The 19076-nt window shown below is 40.6% G+C and overlaps 2 protein-coding genes across 4 annotated transcripts; one reads left to right on the forward strand and one right to left on the reverse strand.

The window, feature by feature from the left end:
- Window positions 1-185: 185 nt before the first annotated feature.
- rbmx (RNA binding motif protein X-linked) lies at window positions 186-5856 on the reverse strand. 2 transcript variants are annotated; one of them, XR_011310735.1, is made up of 10 exons: window positions 5564-5856; window positions 5325-5446; window positions 4563-4669; window positions 4316-4481; window positions 4060-4203; window positions 3704-3821; window positions 3197-3325; window positions 3020-3111; window positions 603-695; window positions 186-334 (listed from the first exon to the last, which is right to left on the reverse strand). XR_011310735.1 is itself a non-coding variant. In XM_069694330.1 (9 exons), exons 2-9 carry the CDS (start codon window positions 5431-5433, stop codon window positions 1969-1971), a joined length of 1182 nt encoding a protein of 393 aa, XP_069550431.1. In that variant the 5' UTR covers window positions 5434-5446; window positions 5564-5856; the 3' UTR covers window positions 1645-1968. The 2 variants fall into 2 exon arrangements, 1 of the variants encoding a protein (XP_069550431.1); XM_069694330.1 differs by lacking the exons at window positions 186-334; window positions 603-695 and adding an exon at window positions 1645-2285.
- Window positions 5857-8420: 2564 nt separating this feature from the next.
- On the forward strand, window positions 8421-18480 carry tm9sf5 (transmembrane 9 superfamily protein member 5). 2 transcript variants are annotated; one of them, XM_069694328.1, is made up of 18 exons: window positions 8421-8710; window positions 9216-9283; window positions 9416-9509; window positions 9621-9748; window positions 9827-9956; window positions 11028-11155; window positions 11309-11423; window positions 11512-11591; window positions 11700-11805; window positions 12356-12406; window positions 12749-12881; window positions 13606-13725; window positions 13825-13882; window positions 14041-14200; window positions 14303-14454; window positions 14593-14704; window positions 15688-15859; window positions 17683-18480. In XM_069694328.1, exons 1-18 carry the CDS (start codon window positions 8573-8575, stop codon window positions 17748-17750), a joined length of 2013 nt encoding a protein of 670 aa, XP_069550429.1. In that variant the 5' UTR covers window positions 8421-8572; the 3' UTR covers window positions 17751-18480. The 2 variants fall into 2 exon arrangements, with proteins under 2 accessions (XP_069550429.1, XP_069550430.1); XM_069694329.1 differs by lacking the exon at window positions 12356-12406 and having other exon boundaries at window positions 8423-8710.
- The last annotated feature ends 596 nt before the right edge of the window (window positions 18481-19076 follow it).

Raw genomic sequence — 19076 nt, forward strand, 5'->3', positions numbered from 1 at the left:
CAACAGAAGAAATATGATTACAACAACAGAGCTTCAAAAAAATGATCCCGGTTAAAACTGAAAAGCTCAATGGACAAAATGATAACGACTACAAACACAGACCCATCAATTACCGTAAACATCTAAAACACCTTCAGGGCAGAACTGTACTCACGCATTCTTGTTTCATGACAAGATAAAACCAAGTCAACAACAAAGCTCCTTTCAAAGTCTTTATTAAAAACGTAATGGACTGTGAATTTAAGCAAATCCTCAGACTGCGTTCTTTCAACTTTGAATGCGCTCCACTCGACAAGATTCAGCCGGCACTCTGAACAGAAGGCTGCGCCAGCACCTGAAAGACAGCAAGCATGACAAACAACTGATTACATATCAACAATTGAACGTTGCAGCAATAGAAATCCATTAAAGCACAATCTCATGGGTCATTTGTAACAACTTAAATGCACCTTTTTACATTTTGTATACAAAACATGAAATTATTTTGTAGAGAATTAACTTCCACCGTAGTTTTTTATTTTTTTTATTTATTTTTTTATGTCACCAACTCTTTGGTTTTTCAATATGTAGTTATGGGACCGCAGTTCGTCTGCTGGACATACCAACGCTGGTGCACTGTGGTCGAGTTGGTCCAACAACTTGAGGACATAATTCAGGTAGGTTTCAAGGGCAGTGGCTTTGGAGGGACGGTCATCCTGTAATGAGAACATAACGTTAATATTTTGCCCTTTTGTCAATTATGTATTCATAAAGGATCTGAAAATGAAATCGTAGCCCTTGGTCCGACAGCAAATTCGCTTCAGTGATTGTTTTCCAGTTTGACGGTTAGGACGATGGTGTTCTTCCAGAGGTCTCCATTGTTTGAATTGGCATGCTTGTGGAAAAGGTTTCGATACTTTTTGACACTGAGCAAATGGTTCTTAATTTAAAAATGGCTTTTATATGTTTACCAGTGGGAAAAAATTATAGATATCATTATGCATAATGTTAAAATGCACTGTTGCCAATCATGTTACTGAGGTTTGACGATTGGTTTGGGGGGAAAAAAAAAAAAAAAAGGATCACTGCTTTGAGGGATCAGTTGGAAAAATGGCTTTTAAAAACTTTCATTGCTGGAAACGGAAGAAACTTCTTGGGATGTTGCTGCACTTTTGACAATTTTAGAATGTAGAAAACGGACTACATGGAAAAAGGCTCATTTCAGTTGACCTCCTTTTAAGTCTCCTGAGGGAAAAGTTGTCTTGAATATCGCCCTTGGAGTGGAGATTGCAATACAGGACAATGAGAAACTCATTTACAGATGAGAAACAAAGAGGTTTGCTTTGCTTACCAGCAGTTGACTATCGGTCGAGTTGCATTTGGTTGTTGTTGCCTTTGGTTTTGTCGTTGCATGCCATCAAATGGCCCTAGGATGATGGATCCATTTCCAAGGAAACTATATTGGAACATTTTGACAGTGACATTTGCCTAACCTTGAAAACAGTAGCGTCCAGGTGGAAGCACATTTGTGTTAAGAACTCATGTCAGTCGGATATTTCTAGAGCACGAGCAGAGACTCACTCAAGCTTTTCAGAGATCATGTTACTTAACATTTATGTTATGGTCTCTGGTCTTGTTGTGGAAATTGATGAGCAGTGGTCAAGGTTCAACTAAAAGCTTTATTGGAGTAGGAAAAGCCATACTTATAGGGCATTGCAGGTTCCAACAGCACTGAATGTACAAAAACTAACACTCACTTGGTAACTGTACTTTGACATGAGCAAGAGAAATACTAAAAAAAAAAAAAAAGAAACACGAAAAATAACTTTTTTACACATAAAAAACTGGGAAAGTGAGGATACAGGTCAAAGCTAAGCTTCATAAGCCACAGATTTAGACATGGCTAGTTTGTCTTGTCAAATTTCTTCCAAAACAAGTCACGTTTTCACGGAGCCTAAAGTTTGCTTTAAGGTGGTTTCCAAGTCCAGTTCAGTATCTGCTGCGAGCCATTCCCCTATCGGCTCGATTGCCACCACGGCCACCGCGTGGCCCTCCACGGCTTGAGCTGCTGTATGAGTCACGAGGAGGGTAGCCTCTCTCGGCCGGGGGAGCCGGGCCCCTGTCCTGCCTGCCCATTCGCTCACCACGGCTAGGTGGATATGTGTCACTCCGACTGCTGGGGTAACTGTCACGACTGCCATAGCCATCCCGGGAACTGCTGCCATAGTCATCGTAACGACTGCCTCCACTGCTCCCACCATAGGATGGTGGGGGACCCCGTGAAGGTGGGGCGCTGCGAGAGTTACCTGCAGGGTCAATGGTTCAGGTAATTGGCAAGGTTCAATTTATACATTTTCTTGCACTGTCATGTGCTCAGTTTTTGCCAATAGAATTAATTCTGTGAACAATAAATTTAATGGATGGCATGATTAAATTTTCCACCATTTTATCATTCTTTAGTTGATATGCGCAGAATTAAATCCAAGCACAGGGAATAATTAGGCAGTGTTACCCATTTCAGCATGCCATTGATTTGAGTAGCCATTTTTCCTCTTAGAGCTCCAAGTGTAGGACGAGGTTTTCAGAGTTGTCTTGATGGTTTTTGAAGGTTACTCCTTGAGGGAGTGCTTTGCTAGGCAAACTGGTCAACGGATGTTTCCAAGGATTATTTGGGGTTCCTTTCTGAGGCACGTAAAATATTCTGCGATATTGCCACACATTGATTTTCTTGATGAATGCGGCAATTATAGGGAGTGGGAATAGATGGCTGTAGTGTTTGGACATAATTTTGTTTTTCAGTTTAGATGCCAATAGTTCTATATTTCTAATAGCATGGAAATATGGAGCTTGGATTGCAGGCCAGGAAGAGAGAGAGAGGGAAAAAAAACTGCAATGTTGTTTCTTCTGAAGAGGTGAAAAACTGTTTCTTGTGACTGGAAGAGGCGTTGGCCAATGCTATGAATTGATTGTTATTTGTGCAGCTCTTCTTTGCGCCACAGTGATTATCCATTGTCAGTACACTCATGGAGTTGTATCTTACCGTAACCATCGTACGACTCTCTGTAGGAGCCACCACTGGGACGGTCCATATAGTTTCTTGGTTCCCGACCTCCTCCATAACCATCGCGGTCACTGCATGATGGGAGCAACTGTTATTTGATGACCAGGTGAGATCTGTTCTCAGTTCTTAACCTTCTGTATCAAACCACACTCATACCTGTACGCTCTTGACATTGAGCCATAGTCATCTCGGGAAGTGGAATTAGAATACTCTCTGTACGAGTAATCTCTGGGAGGAGGTCCATAGTCTCTCGAGTCCCTGGAATTATAATCCCGACTGGAGTAGCTGTGAAAACATAGAACAATTAACTGCAAAGCTGTTCACATTTGTTAATGGGTTAAATAGTTTTACTTGTTGATAGTTAAAATTCTGATCAAAATTGTAACATTAAATTTCAGTTGATAATTAAATTTGTTGCCCAAGATTGATACAGTTATAGTTCAGTTTTCTATTACACTAAAGTAACTGAATAATTATGTCAAGTTTTGTTGTGTTATATTATAAACCAAGAAAAGAATACCAGCATCAGATTTAAGAAGTGTAGAGATATAAATCTGGATTCATTAACTTATTTCTATTAGTTTTAAATTCTGTACATAATCCTGGGTTTGTCCAAATAATTTACCACTACGGTGAAATTTGACCAAATATACCATGTCATACCTGTCTTTTGAGCTGTAATGTTCATCTCTTGGTGAAGGATAATCATCCCTCCTGGACATCATGGAGTCTCTGCGAGGTGGGGGTGGACCATATGGATCCCTGTCCCTTGACATGGGGGCTGGAACGTGATGATAAACTGGCTGATTAATCACCAAACAACCATAAGACACGAGTAGCCTATCGAGGTACAGGCAGGGGAATCAGATAAATTGAATCTGAAGGCTGTTAAAGTTTACAGAGAAGTCAGTGCAGGAAACCAACAGATATCCTCACAGTAATGTTTTTTAAATTCTCCTGCTCTTGTCTTATCACATCTCTGACTATATTTTAATTGACTTCTGTACAAACACACTTACGTCTGCTCATGGGACCAGACAGGGCAGACCTCTTAGGTGGGGGGCCTCCATTTCGAACTGGGGGCCCTCGCTTCATCGGAGGGGGTCCTCTGGATGACATCCCTTTAAAGAAGGGTTCTCCATTCCCTGTATTATCGTAGTAGTCTTTTCACAGACAAGAAACGGAGATATTGGCACATTGAACTCAAAAGATATTATTTTAAACACATTGTATAATTTTACTAATTCAACTGACCAAAGCAAGTTGTTAACTTACCTCTGGATGGGGGGCCTCTCATGCCACCAGGGCCTCCTCTGGAACCACGGGGCCCTCTGGGTGGACCACGGCTGCGGGAGTGCATGGGTGGAGGTCCTCGTCGGCCAGCACTTTCAAACTGGGGCTTTGTAGCTTGTTCCACTTTGATAGGCTTGCCGTCAAGAGACTGTAGTTGAAGAGTTACAATTAAAATCACTATTTCAAGACAGACTTCTTCAAATTATGGCTTATGAAAGATTGTATTTACTTTTCCATTCATCTCGCGCGCTGCATCCTTGGCGTCGGCAGGACTTTCAAACGTAACGAATGCGAAGCCTCTTGATTTGTTTGTTTCGCGATCCTTCATCAAAAGAACTGGAATAAGGAAATACAAGGTGAGAAGCGGGCTTGGGTCTGTGACCGATTGAGTTAAATCCATATGTTTGTACAAAGGGTACAAAAACAGTTTAAGTTATACAACAGCGAACTGGTTACTACCCCCGACTGTAACCGAGAGCCATAAAATAATTTTGTTCTGTTTTAATGTGTTCTGTTCACAGTTCAAAGGTTTTCACGTCTCCTGCTGCAAGACTTTTACAGTTAACGAGGTTATTGTGCAGTACGTGTAGTGACGAAAAAGGATTTAGGGTAAGTTGAAGTGAAAATGAACACTGGTTCAAAGAAAAACAACTGGTCGGGTCGCTGTGCAACAAAGTTCGTAGATGAAACAGAAAAATGGCAACAGATTGTAAAAAGTGGTACATTAGCGCTTAGGTTTGTTATTAAAATCGTTTTGGTTTTTTTTTCGTTTTCGAGTAAATGCACAGATTGATTCAAAACCAACCCTGTATGTAATTCGCGGTTTCCAAAAAGCTGCGATGCCTTAACAACTAACACGTTAGGGATACACATTTGACGTGAACAAAAGGCGCGAATAAACAAACAAAAACAAAAACAAAAAATGGACGGTTTCAAAGACACATGAAACATTACGAACTGGTAACACGGGCTGAGCTGGCTCCCTTCTCACCTTCGACGATCCTGCCATATTTGCTGAAGTACTGCTCCAGGGCCTTCTCGGTGGTCTCTGTGTTAAGCCCACCGATGAAGAGCTTCCCCGGTCGGTCTGCCTCTGCCATGCCGCAATATCCACTAATTGCAAAAAATAAATAAATAAATAAATTTAAAAAAAAAGAGAAGGGACTTTTAGAGTAAGGGGAGATTTGAGCATTAAGCACAAGTACTTCATTGCATTTCTGTTGTGATTACCTTGCTGCTGGCCAAAGTCTTGGGCTGTTGAATGCGCAAAATGGCGATAAACGTGCCAACGGTTACTTGTCTTGCGGTAGCTAGCAAGTATCCCAGAAGGCAACAAAAAGGACTATATTTCACAAGTTTCAACACCTTTCTATGGACAGATATCGAACAATATTACGATCTAAATTATATGAAGCATGCAAACGCGCAGCCAGCCCAGACCAAACTGCACTAAACCGCGGGTATGTGGAGTTACAATGACGATTAACAACAGTTCGTCTCGTCCCTCGCCCCTCGCTCCTTCTTCGTCTCTTCCGTTTTCGGCAGACCAGAAGACTTCAGGCTGAACGCTGCCGCCTACAGTCCAAAACGGGAATTACAATAGATTATTCCATTCTCTCCAGCCGACGCAGCGTGAGCAAATTCAAAGCAATACGTTATTAGGGCCCGAGCACCGAGCGATTATTATGATTCTCCGTAAACAACTGCATTTTTGGAGGCTTTAATCCTCTATCCTTTATCCATTTCCTATGGCGAAAATGTTTTTATTTTAGTGAAGTCGTGAGTGGGCGTGGCCAAATGGCTCGCCAGCGCCCCCTAAACAGATGCCCCCCCGCGGCTCCATTTACCTACATGCACGAAATTTGGTGGAAATGCGTATCAAACCTAAACGTACAAAAAGTTCCATTGCACCATGACGTCAACTCATCAGGAAGTCCGCCATTTTGAGTTTAGTCGCCATTTTTGGCGATTGGCACATGTTGTACTTTAACAAACTCCAACTTCAGATTTTGTCGACTTTGAAATTGAATCTGTGCCCGCTTAATATGTTTGGAATGAAAAGTTATCATAAGACTTCGTTTTGGTCGATCGGTGTGCCCGTGGTGTGGCGGCCAAAAAGTGATCCAAAAGTCATACTATAGCGTGTCGTCCAAAATATGATATAAAAGTCATGTCCAAAAAGTGACCCAAAAATGACTTTTAGGTCACTTTTTGCTGTGGTATGACTTTTATGTATGGCATAGTATGATCTTTTTTAAAAGTCATAATGATTGGCCATTTATGATTTTTTTAAAAAAAAGGCATATCAGAAGAGAGAGTTGAACCCCGAAACCTGAGTGAGAGGCAGCAGTGCTAAACACTGCACCACCAAGAATTTAGAAAGCATTGTGACAAATCTTTGGCTCACTGCAACCTGTCCATAAATATTCATTCAAATGCGACCAAAATTGCCGCAGACATTCTTTGGATAGTAGATATATGTGTTTTCAAGAGCGTCTGCAGTGATATTAAATATCTTCCTGTAATGTGTAGTGTATGCAAAACTTTCAGAAAAAAGTCATACTCCAAAAAGTCATCTAAAATATCCAAAGTATGTTGTCCAAAATATTCAAAGAAAAGTCATACTAATGTCGTCCAAAAAGTGACCCAAAATTATTTTTTGTATATAGTGTAGAGTATATAGTATAAAGTATAGAGTATATAGCATATAGTATAGCCAGGGCGATGCAGCTAAGTTTGATGTTTCGCCGTGACACAGGAAGTTGATGTTTAAGGTCAAACAATGCTCCAAACCTCATGAAACATGCGTCAGGCACCAACTTTCATGAGTTTTTGAAGATGTTAAAGCTGCCAAAAAAAGCATTTAAAAAAAAAAAAAAAAAAGAAGATGAATAAGGAACAAGATTGAGAAAAAAAATAAAACTGAAAGCTGGAATATGCCGACCCTCGCGTGCTGCACGTCGGGGAGCCGGCGGCCCCGACCCACTGGATCCCAGACGTGAAGCTTCAAGGGCCCCCATATCACTGCTTGCAGTTTTAATTATACTTTTTTTTTTTTGCAACTCAGAAAACTTATATTTCACTTATTTTTTTACAATGTGAATATTTAAATGTACTTTGGACATATATGAAAAACTTGTAAACAGATCAAATGTTAATAATGAAGACTACAGATTAATGTATTGTATGTAATGTTATATTTTGTGTTTCATGGAGTGAATAACAAGATCAACTATTTTCCTCAATCAATTTGTTGTTGAACTCAAACGGTATGGCACCTTTTTAAACATGTAAAGAACAGAAAAGATGCAAGGACTTTCAAAAGAAAACAGAAAAGGTCCCAAATATAGTCATTTCCACCAATCATCCATTTCAGAGTATTACAAAATATGATATATGTGTTTGTTTTTTTCAGTGGGTCTACCTTTTATAACAGTTGAGATCACAATAATATTAATAGTTTGATGACCTGAAGGGCATTGTTCTGCACTTCTGCAAACGTCTGTAACATTAACTACTTGCTGCACACCTGTTCTTGTTTTTCTAGTCAAGCCGGTTATCATTTACATGATCTCGAAACTTAATCAAATAATCTAAATTTAATTTCTCCATATTTTTTTATCCTCTCCTTTCTCTTGTATCTTATATTTTGTAACACCACCAAGTATTTCCACAAGCACATTTTTCTTAAAGAATGTTTTCTAACTTGTGTGTGCAGGTAAAACAAGGTTTTGTCCTCATAAAGGGAACAACGACGTCGACGGCGCTATCAATAAGCAACGTCAGTCTTACCTCCACGGTGTCAATAGAATTTGACTACCGATTATTATCCTTTCAAATTAAAACCATGCACAGTTTGAACACGTAACACAAGTTTATAATCTTCCTCATAACATACATTTATACAAAATGATCCTGCAAAAATATATCACCAGTACATCTACACCGGTTTAAAAACTCACAAATTCTGCGTACTAAACAGATTACTGATCGCACGCATTTTATTTCGAAGTTTTTTTTTTTAAATTTCCGGCGATAACATCATGACTTCCGCATAGCTTGACAGTAGGTGGACGTCACCGACGCGCTGGTTTCTCCAGACGGTCCAGCTCGGTCGCTACTCTCCTCGCGGTTAGCGAACCTCCCACAGCCAGCAGACATTACCTTCCGTCAGAAGAAGGAGCGTCGTCCTCTGCGATAGTTAAAGAAAAGCTTCGAGGAAACCGGGTCCGCGTTAAAATGAAGAAGCGGATACACTTCGGGTTTGTGCTGGTTTACTCGCTCGTCTCGTATCTCTGTTCGTGCTCGGCGTTTTATCTTCCGGGTTTAGCCCCGGTGAGTTTTTGTGAAGACGGAAAAGGTGTCGAAGATTGCCAGGTAAGGATCGCGAACAAGATTCACAAATCGTGTCTGGTATAATGGATTTTGTTGTTGTTGTTGCGGAAATTGGAATTGGGATATTTGTGTCGCTCCTTTATCCCCCGTAGGCTCGCTAGCTAGCAGGTCTTGTCCGAGGCCCCGGCTATTACCTGGAACCGAGGCACTGCCATCATATTCTGATATATTGCAAATGGCTTTGTTGGCACTCGCTGCAATTGCCAAGGGAATATGTGTATTTCTTGTGTGGTTTTGAAAGTAATTTTTTTTTTATATATATATATATATATATATATATATATGTATATGTATATATATATACATACACACAATTTACTCTTTAGTCACAATTGAGTTATTTACTCCTTATGTACACATCATGTGAATGAATGGGCTCGAAACATGGGCAACTTGATTGGCTTGTGAGGAATTTTTTTGCTATACATATATAAACTATAGACTGAATAAAAACTCTGTTGTTTTTTTTTCTTCTTCTTCTTTGCAGAAAGTGATCCAGCTGTTTGTCAATCGCTTGGACTCGGTGGAATCAGTTCTGCCTTATGAATATGACGTGTGAGTATATTTAGTCTATTCCTGATGCCATTTGTGTAATGTCTGGATATATGTGTTTTTTTTGTTGTTTTTTTTTTTCATGCTCTGTATCGTCTTTTCATTACGTATGACAATCTGAAAATGTCTTAAAAGGTTTGACTTTTGCAAAGACGCCAAGGAAAGGAGGCCATCTGAGAACCTTGGGCAGGTGCTGTTTGGTGAACGAATCGAGTCCTCACCATACAAGGTCTGTAAACAAACAAAAAAATCTTTGTGGTGGTTATTTAATCTTCCCAATGAGCTCTGTTTGTTAATTGTGGTCTCGTGATACAGCATGACTCTCGTTTACTTTTTACAGTTCAACTTTAAACAAGATGTTAAATGCAAGGCAGTGTGCACAAAGACCTATACGAAAGGCAAACAGGAGGACATAACCAAACTGGATTTTCTCAAGATGGGAATGCAGCTGAACTACCAGCACCACTGGTTCGTAGAAGACTGGACTCTAGTTCTTTACAGATGAGTTCTTAGTAGTTTGAAGGTAACCAGTTTTTTTTTTTTTAGGATCATTGACAACATGCCGGTAACATGGTGCTATGACGTGGAAGATGGTCAGAAGTACTGCAACCCGGGCTTCCCCATTGGATGCCTTGTCACAACAGACGGCAGAGCAAAGGATGCCTGTGTTATTAATGTGAGTTGGGATATCCGTCTTTGAGTCTGTACTCCCCTTCACATGCTACGTTTCACCTACAGGAATTGGTCCTCGGCATGTGAAATGGTTGTCAATTTCATTTATCAAGTTACTCATAGAGATGCATCATATATCAGTGGCCAGTAAGCAAATACATTACATTGTTGTTATTCTTATGATTGAAGCTGAAATTTTTTAGCAGGAATGTCTTTGGGTGCTAACAGTGAATCGCTATGAACTAGCTGCATGCGTACTGTTGCCAGGCACCAGTGCATCCCCTACACAATACACAATTCACTCGTGGATATTGTGCGTGAAAGGCTGTTTATACGTAACAATGGAGCCTAATGAGGTAATAATCTTAATCTTTGCTGAATTTGTGTCGACTTTGAGGCCGAGACCGACCAGCAGCACCTGTCGAACAGTGAATCCCTTCAGGATCGGTGAAGCCACAGGGCTGTTAACCAATTTATTAGGTCAGGAGTTTTATGTGGCCATAAAGTAATCAAACAGTGTTTTGTAGTTATGGTTTTTTGTAGCCGGTAATTACATGTCAGTTTGGAGATGAGGTCTTGTCAGGAATTAGTCTATATATTAAAACCAACAACATGGTTCTAACAAAGTTACATTAAATCATTAAATTGCTGTAATTTTTCTCTCTAAACACTGGTCAATTTAAGAATAGGAATTTTTTTTTTCACATTTTGGCATTTGTAAGATTAGATATCATCGGCCCTGAAATGACATAATGGTGCAACTCTAGTTGACCGGCATCTTTGAATTTGTCGGTGCTGTCTGAGAAAGATATCGTTATATAATAACTCCACCTTATTCTGTGTGTGTAAGTTTAATAATAATGTCAATTTTTGTGGGAATATTTAACCAGTATATAGGATTTCTATCCGATTGAAACAAAGTCATTATTGTCACCAAAGATACGAGATGATCAGATTTTAGGGGACCAGGCCCAAAAGATACAAAATAGAATTTAAATATGTATGATAAAGGTGAAGTTGCAAGTCATATTAAATAATCATTTTACAACCTTTTTTTAATTTTTTTTTAATTTAGTCTGAGTTCAACAAGAAAAACACCTTTTACGTCTTCAACCACGTGGACATCAGGATCACTTACCACAGCGGAACAACAGAAGGATGGAAAGGAGCTCGGCTGGTTGCCGCAACTCTGGAGCCAAAGAGGTAAATGTTGTTTGGTAGTAGATGGATATATATGATGCCACCATATTTTGATCTGATCTACCTCAACATTTGAATGACAACAGACCGTCCGAAACCGATATCAGGTTCAATAATAATCTGACGCGGAGGAGTTTGGCGTTTTGTGCTCAACAGTATCAAACAAACAGATGAGAAAAACCCAAACTGTGAAGGAGGAAGCCCGATGGAGGTCCCTGGACTGTTTGACAGTGATGTGTCGGTAGTTTACACCTACTCTGTCACATTTGAGGTAGGCTTCCAAACAATACCACCTGAAGAACTATATAACTGTTCGAACGAGAAAAATACCGTCATGCGCGTGACATTCTCTTTTGCAGGAAAACAATTCTATCAAGTGGGCCTCTCGGTGGGACTACATCCTGGTCTCAATGCCTCACACCAACATCCAGTGGTTTAGGTCTGAATATATTTGTTTACATTGTGCACCAGAGAAATACTCTCCCTGAAACTCTCTGGCTGTTGGTGCTTGTTAGTTGATGTTGGAATGTGTCTCGTCTTATTTCAGCATCATGAACTCCTTGGTCATTGTCCTCTTTCTTTCTGGGATGGTTGCCATGATCATGCTGAGAACCCTACACAAGGACATTGCCCGATACAACCAGGTGGACCAGGTAACAGCATTGATCAGCTTTCTCTCTCAGCTGGAGCGGATCCAGATGTGTAAATGAAGCACTGGCACACATGTGAAGGGCCGTTGTTAGAATGAGCCAAAAACAGATTATATTTCAACAGGTACAAATTCAGTCTAATTAGAATTTGTCCCATGTGTGCACAGCTGGGCACAACATTTCCACCATGCAAATGAATATTCAAAGTATCAGCACGACTGTGAAAACCTCATATTTTCAAGCCAAAAGCTTCATGTTCATTTTGAAGAGCTGCCTGGTTTTTAGCCCATATATTATTGAGTTCATGTTATTGGGGCCTAAAAGGTCACTTTAATCTGTGGGTAAACAAAAAACGTCGTCCCCCAGTGGACAATAAAATTATTCAATTTTAGCTGAAACATTTGGATGTTGAGGTTTTCACCCGGCAGTAAGAGAGATTCTGCTGGTCACCTTCATCACACTTACCTGCCTAGTGCTTTAATTGTGCAGTATGAAATACCCCCCAGCACGTTGAGTGGACACTACCCAAAATTATAAACATTTTGTTTCACAGGGAGACTTGATAAAGATTCCGTTGGCCAAGGAAAAATCCTCTCTACTTTATGTAAGCTTATACGAAGCTGTTTTGAACAAAACTTTTTTTGGTAACTAAATCAGGTGTTTGGGTGTGTAGAATATGGTGTGGATATTTGTTTTAACGAGAAGCTAAATTCCAAGGTTTGATAAAGGAACTTGTACTTAAGATTTGACTTGGGTGTTTTTATTCCACACCACATTTTACAGCTTTTGGAAAAAGAAGTCTTGACTATTCACCTTATTTGGCTGTTGAGAGCACGTGTGACATTGTGAGATAGCATTCACTGATTGGTGGTTGGCAAACCTTTAACTTCCGTCATCAAGGTAAGCACCACACTTCATTGTTGCGCTGTGCCTTCTCCCTTCCCAGGAGGACGCTCAGGAGGAGTCGGGGTGGAAGCAGGTGCACGGCGATGTTTTCCGGCCCCCCAGGAAAGGGATGTTGCTCTCTGTGTTCCTCGGACAGGGCACGCAGATCTTCATCATGACCTTCATTACGCTGTGTAAGGATTATTTCTCAGTGGACTGTGATATATAGCGATCATTCTAAGCTGATGGGAGAAAGAAAGAAAAAAAAAAAAAGATTCTTAGTTTCTGGTGATTAGAAGCAAATGAAAACATAATTATGATTAGATTTCCTTTCCGTCCATAGCTCCCACTAAATCCTGCACACTGGTCCTTTAAACAAATGTTGTTAACCGAAAATGCGAATATTCGGTTGATATCAGCCAGTTGAATGTTTTGAATGTTAAAACATAGTATGTGGTAAAACTGAAATGACATACCAGAGGGTATCTCCCACTTTCAAGATGATGCAGGTTCAGCTTGTTATCCACCAAAATACAACATGGACATCATTATAGCCAGCTGGGCCAGAGGACACTTCATGTCAAAATATGACAACTCAAACTCAAAACGGTTTTCAAAATATAATGAAATGAAATACGATCAAATTCAATGCAATACTAATATTTCCAGGAGTAAAGAACGAGGTTGAGGTTTTAATCTACAGGAGCCTTTGAAATACAGTGAGCTACATTGTCCACCAAGAAGATTTAGAAAGAAGACACAGTCGAGCTGACCGTAGCTTGTTGTGTGCAGCTGAGGTTTTTGGACAGCAGATAGGAGTAGCGTCAGCAGCTGTTTGTGCATTGGTATTTCAGCACTTCATTTCCATGGAGCTGATGTATCGGAATGAGAGCACTGATGCCAGTTTCTCTTCTGTAGTCCTGGCCTGTCTCGGTTTCCTGTCACCGGCCAACAGAGGGGCTCTCATGACGTGCTCCGTGGTACTCTGGGTTCTGCTGGGCACACCCGCCGGCTACGTGTCTGCCCGTCTTTACAAAAGTAAGAGTCCAGTGATGACGTCGTATTTACAAACTTACGGCACACGGTCAGTGTGACTGTTCCTATCACGATCGCATTCTTCTCTGTTTCCGTTCTCAGCTTTTGGAGGTGAAAAGTGGAAGACAAATGTCCTGCTGACAGCTCTCTTGTGCCCGGGGTATGTTTACTCGCCACATTTGCTGAGCTGCTGTTCATTTGTCTCATATTTGTACTGGATTTCTGTCCTTCAGTGCTGCATTGACCCGGCAAATGCCCCCTCTTTAGCGCTGCATGCTGCTGTTTTGACTCTCTCGTTGTCTTTCGTCTCGTCTCTAGTATCGTATTCGCAGACTTCTTCTTGATGAACCTGATCCTTTGGGTGGAGGGGTCCTCAGCAGCAATCCCCTTCGGTACCCTGGTGGCCATCTTGGCCCTGTGGTTTGGAATCTCTGTGCCCCTCACCTTCATTGGTGCCTACTTTGGATTCAAGAAACCTGTGAGTTAGGCTTCCAAGTTTATTAATTTGCCTCACTTAAGAATTGTAGATTGGAGGTGTGTTTGTAACCCTTTAATCTGTGTTTTTTCTGCCCCTGTGCAGGCAATCGAGCAACCAGTGCGAACAAACCAAATCCCCCGTCAAATTCCAGAGCAGTCCTTCTTCACTAAACCCATCCCTGGTATTGTCATGGGTGGAATCTTGCCCTTTGGTTGCATTTTCATTCAGCTTTTCTTCATTCTCAACAGCATTTGGTAAGAACACAGGAATGCTGTCTCTCCTGACTGGTCTGTAAATCCTGTTATGAAATCCTCTGCAGTCTTTTCAGCAGGGAGGAATTTCATCTTTTGTCCACGTGTAGCTTCTTTTAATATGAAGTGTGTGTATTCCAGGTCTCATCAGATGTACTACATGTTTGGGTTCCTGTTCCTGGTTTTCATTATTCTGCTCATCACCTGCTCTGAGGCCACAATTCTGCTGTGCTACTTCCACCTGTGTGCCGAGGTACCTGAATGTTTAGTCCTGAATTTAGTCTCATTTATCACACTTAAAGCAACACGAGTGAATTGGGTAAAAAAAAATTAATAGATATTACCATGAAATTTTCCCAGTTGATTACTTATATTGGAAATATATATATATTTTTTGTATTACATGTTTTCTGGATTTTTATATTTTAAGATGCAAATGAGGTATTACCTAATTAAATATTAACTAATTTGCACACATTTCCAGAACAGAAATCTGAACTGGATAAAGCCAGGTTTATTTATTCTTGTATCATTTTGTTGACACATTTTAGTCAAATGTTTTAAGAGGAGATTATGGATATCTCTTTTTACCACTCCATAAATTAGAAAATATTGTCAACAGACATAAAAAAAAAAGAAAACATTTTTACCATATTTTTAGGAACATAAACATAAATAATATGTGAGAAAAGCCGTCTGTAAAAACCTTCAGCATATGGATAGGAATAAAACTGGACGGTTTGGTGTATGCAAGTACTACTGAAGTGGAACTTGGACTATGAAAAAAAATTGACTACTTGGAGAACAGCGTTTAAAGAGGTATTGTAAAATTAGAGGCCGTTTTCTTTTCGGGACTTTTTTTCTCACTCAGCCTGAAATCTCCATTTCAGCAACACTTTCATACGCCAAACTTTCCATTGTTTTCCCGATCTATATTCCTGGAGGGTTTTTTTTTTCGAAAAAGGGGTTTGTTCATATGTCATTCCTTATTTTATGTTTTATAAATCCAAACTTTTTGTAAAATAGGAGATATCTGTTGACACATATAGGCAAAGTGTAGTCAAATATACACCAACAAAACCTTTTTATTTTTCTTACCTTAAGACCTATCGCAAAATTGACCAGTTTATGGAAAGAAAAAAAACCCGATGTTTTTGCTTGCAGTGTCTCGCCTTAAGTTCCCATCTGGTCCCGACTTTGGACCCTAACATAATATCTTTTGTTCCGTGCGTGAAGGACTACCACTGGTGGTGGCGTTCCTTCCTGACCAGCGGCTTCACGGCAGTCTATCTGTTCATCTACGCTGTGCACTACTTCTTCTCCAAGCTTCAAATAATCGGAGCGGCCAGCACCATACTCTACTTTGGATACACGATGATCATGGTCCTCATCTTCTTCCTCTTCACAGGTGAGGCCTTCAGTTTGTAACATTTGAGCTCTTTTAGCAGCCATAGTGATTTTCTACTTGTTCAGACAAATGTCAAATACATCATGTTGTGCCGTTATCGATTTAATAAGAGATCATCTATACACGTATTATCCTTTATCTGCAATATAGCTGCACTGCGTTGTTAATTTTGTATGACCGTTGAAGGAGCTCCAGTATCGTATCGTACATCAGAGGCAGAAGGGGATGGGTAGCTTGTAAATGTCGCTTGCTTTGTTTGTTCAGTGTTTCTGAAATGCCATCTTACATCATTTAAACGGTGAAAGGAGGATTCAGGATCCTGTTCCCAGGAAATATAGACCAGGAAGCTATTCACACTATTGCGCAACACTTGCCTGCTTGTCATTTAGTAAAGGCCAAGTCTTAGCCTTTTCATTTATACACTGGCAGAACTGAAGCTTTGTGTCAAATGAAGTTAAAGAGCATTTATTTGGAAAGGTCCCATCTGAACTTTCATTTTGGAGTCTGTTTGAAGTTTGATGAAAATTAGAGAGACTTTGGGAAATGAAAGTCGAGTCCCTGTTGGTCGGATCCAGTTTTGCAGACTTATTTGGGTCATTCTTACTGCCCGCGGTTTGCTGTTTGACAAGCGGGCGTCTACTTTTATCAGGGAGTTCCTCTTTTTTGTTCTTTTGTTCTGTAGATCAAAATGTACAGCAAACCACATTCCCTCGTTGCCAATGAATAATAATAATAATAAGGCTCCGTATTCCTGACCATCTTTGTTAATACAGTTATTTTGTGTGTCTAAGATTGTGCAGATCTACAGTATGCACCACACACACACACACACACACACACACACACACACACACACACACACACACACACACGCACACACACACACGTTACATAAAGCTAGGATGAATAGAGCATTGTTGTCTCTTTAGTCTCCATGTTAAACGAGACAAAGACTGACGCATGCTGACATGGTAACAGCTTTCTGTGGCCATGTCAAGCTTTCTTACACACCAACTTAAATGAGACAAGGGGTGTGTGTGGAATGAGGATAATATTAAGTACTAGATAACAGGCGGATACACGCCTAGTCTAGATGTCGCCCAGAAATACACGGCTCACCATGATGTCAGAGGATGACATACTATCTGGTGTTATACTGTCATTAGGCCAGATAAACGTTCGACTGTAGCCCTGTTTGTCACTGCAGCACTGTTTGACAATATCTTAAGACAGAGCTGTAAGTAGTACGGGGGGGGATGACGTGTCAAAAGATTATCACCCAGAAGTAATCCAGGGATTCAAGGAAAAGATTATCAGTTGCCCTCCTTGCTTCCAATTTTGATTTAAATAATCCTAATCTCTGTCATTTCCCTTTTTTCGGTTTTTATTTTGTTGTCTGTCTTTTTCACCTCCTCCCAACTTTGATCACCGTTTAATTCGGGATTGGGCTGCGTGGCCCCCATTGAGCAGTCAGATAGGACTTTTATACCCAGATGAAATGTCAAAAGTTTTTTTTTTTTTTTTTTTTTTTCAAGCTTTTAGTGGAGGAAATATGGCTGTGCAGTGACACCCAACTGGCTGTAAAACATTGCATTTAGTTTGCTCCCCAGAACTTTGTGGTTTGAAATCTCTATTGTGCTTCATTTATTAATGTCCAGTCTCCTGGTTTGAACCACGCATGAGTTGCAAAGGCAGCCAACGGCACCGTAGCTTTTATAAGGTTTTTGAAATGGTTCGATGCTCCGTGAGGGCTAGCATCTGTGTAAAAAGCTTTTGTGATAACATTTGTTAAGCCATTTGTCTAACCTGTCTTCTGTTCTCAGGTACAATTGGCTTCTTCGCGTGCTTCTGGTTTGTAAATAAGATCTACAGTGTGGTCAAAGTGGACTAGAGGACTGGGGGAAGGACTAACTCCTTGCTGTCGCAGCGCTGAAATCCTCAGTGCTGACTGTGATAAAGTGGTCCGAGTGGACCTGAACTGAAACCATCACTTGTCATAGAAAAGAACCCTGAAGAGCAGAGCCCGTCCTCTTTTGTGCTTTAAACTTCTGTTGCTATTTTCTTCATTAAAATATATATAATTTGGTGTTCACTGTTGACCAGTAATATTTTGAATGGCGCCTCGAAAATCAGTGTGGGTTCCAATGATCTAATTGTCATAGTGAGCAGTTTGTTTGCTGAAATGTTTTTGTTAATTTTCTAAAGGAGGTCAAATGTTCTGTAGTTTGCTTTTCTACTCCCTTATGGCTAAATGTTTTGTTTTTCATTACCTGTATTGTAATGATGAAAAAAAAATGTGTGTACATATTCTGTATAGAGAGAGAGAGAGAGAGAGAGAGAGAGAGAGCAAATACTACTTAAAGATTGTCACCATTATGAAACCTTTAGGAGTTTTCTTTTTGTTTTTAAGGTAAAACTGGGGCTATAATTCCTTAAATATCAGCCTGTATTGTAGTTCAGAAATTATATAAAACACTGACCTTGCATACATGTCCATTCTCTTGAATTGAATTGCTATATTTAAGTTTGCATAGAATCAAAAGGATAAGAAGCACATCTGTATTATACACCAATCAGCCAACATTAAAAACACTCACGGGTGAAGCGAATAATATTGATTACATGGTTACAGTTGCCGGGTTTTTTTTTTTTTTTTTCACAGCAGGCATTATAACTTATAAAATAACGCGGGTGTGTTAACGATGGCCGAGCTTCATCAAGTGCCCCAGCGTGTCATGACGGTGAGCTGACAGTGCAGAAGAGCAGGACCGCCGCTGAGTGGAAGGCAGCCATCATTAGTACACCCGTGCTTTCCCTACAATGACAGGTCTCAATGTCTGTTGTGAAAAGGTCTACGGCTCCTGTCGAAGGGTGTAAATGGTCATGGGTGCTCCAGGTTCCCCCGATGCACGTATCCCCGTGATCCCACAGAAGAGCTGCGGGGGCCCGCAGACTGCTCACGGTGACCCCGGTCCACTGCTTTAGAAGCCCCTGTATTGGGCACCACGAGCATCAGAACTGGACAGTGAAGCGATGGAAGACGGCGGCCTGACCGGATGAATCACATTTGTGTCACAGTGTGTCGTCTGCCCGGGGGACAAAGATGGCTGCAGGATGTACTATTGGAAGAAGGAAACCCGGCAGAAGGCGGTGTGATGCTCGGCGCCATGTTCTGCTGCACGGGAACCCTCGGGTTCTGCTATTCATGCGGACCTTA

The sequence above is a fragment of the Brachyistius frenatus genome, unplaced genomic scaffold (assembly GCF_029030835.1).
Source record: "Brachyistius frenatus isolate BFR_SWC_R1_liver_20210118 unplaced genomic scaffold, ASM2903083v1 Contig_17, whole genome shotgun sequence".
In the NCBI taxonomy this organism is placed as follows: domain Eukaryota; kingdom Metazoa; phylum Chordata; class Actinopteri; family Embiotocidae; genus Brachyistius; species Brachyistius frenatus.

What these genes read in the sequence shown, in the direction of transcription:
- rbmx (XM_069694330.1), bottom strand. Translation starts at nt 5,433, where the DNA reads ATGGCAGAGGCAGACCGACCGGGGAAGCTCTTCATCGGTGGGCTTAAC. An exon ending in CGCGCGAGATGAATGGAAAA is followed by an intron (nt 4,482 to 4,562) that starts GTAAATACAATC and finishes CTTCAACTACAG; the next exon opens with TCTCTTGACGGCAAGCCTAT. An exon ending in CATTACAGCTCAAAAGACAG is followed by an intron (nt 3,326 to 3,703) that starts GTATGACATGGT and finishes ATGTTTTCACAG; the next exon opens with CTACTCCAGTCGGGATTATA.
- tm9sf5 (XM_069694328.1), top strand. Translation starts at nt 8,573, where the DNA reads ATGAAGAAGCGGATACACTTCGGGTTTGTGCTGGTTTACTCGCTCGTC. An exon ending in AAAAATCCTCTCTACTTTAT is followed by an intron (nt 12,407 to 12,748) that starts GTAAGCTTATAC and finishes CTCCCTTCCCAG; the next exon opens with GAGGACGCTCAGGAGGAGTC. An exon ending in ACAGCTCTCTTGTGCCCGGG is followed by an intron (nt 13,883 to 14,040) that starts GTATGTTTACTC and finishes TCTCGTCTCTAG; the next exon opens with TATCGTATTCGCAGACTTCT.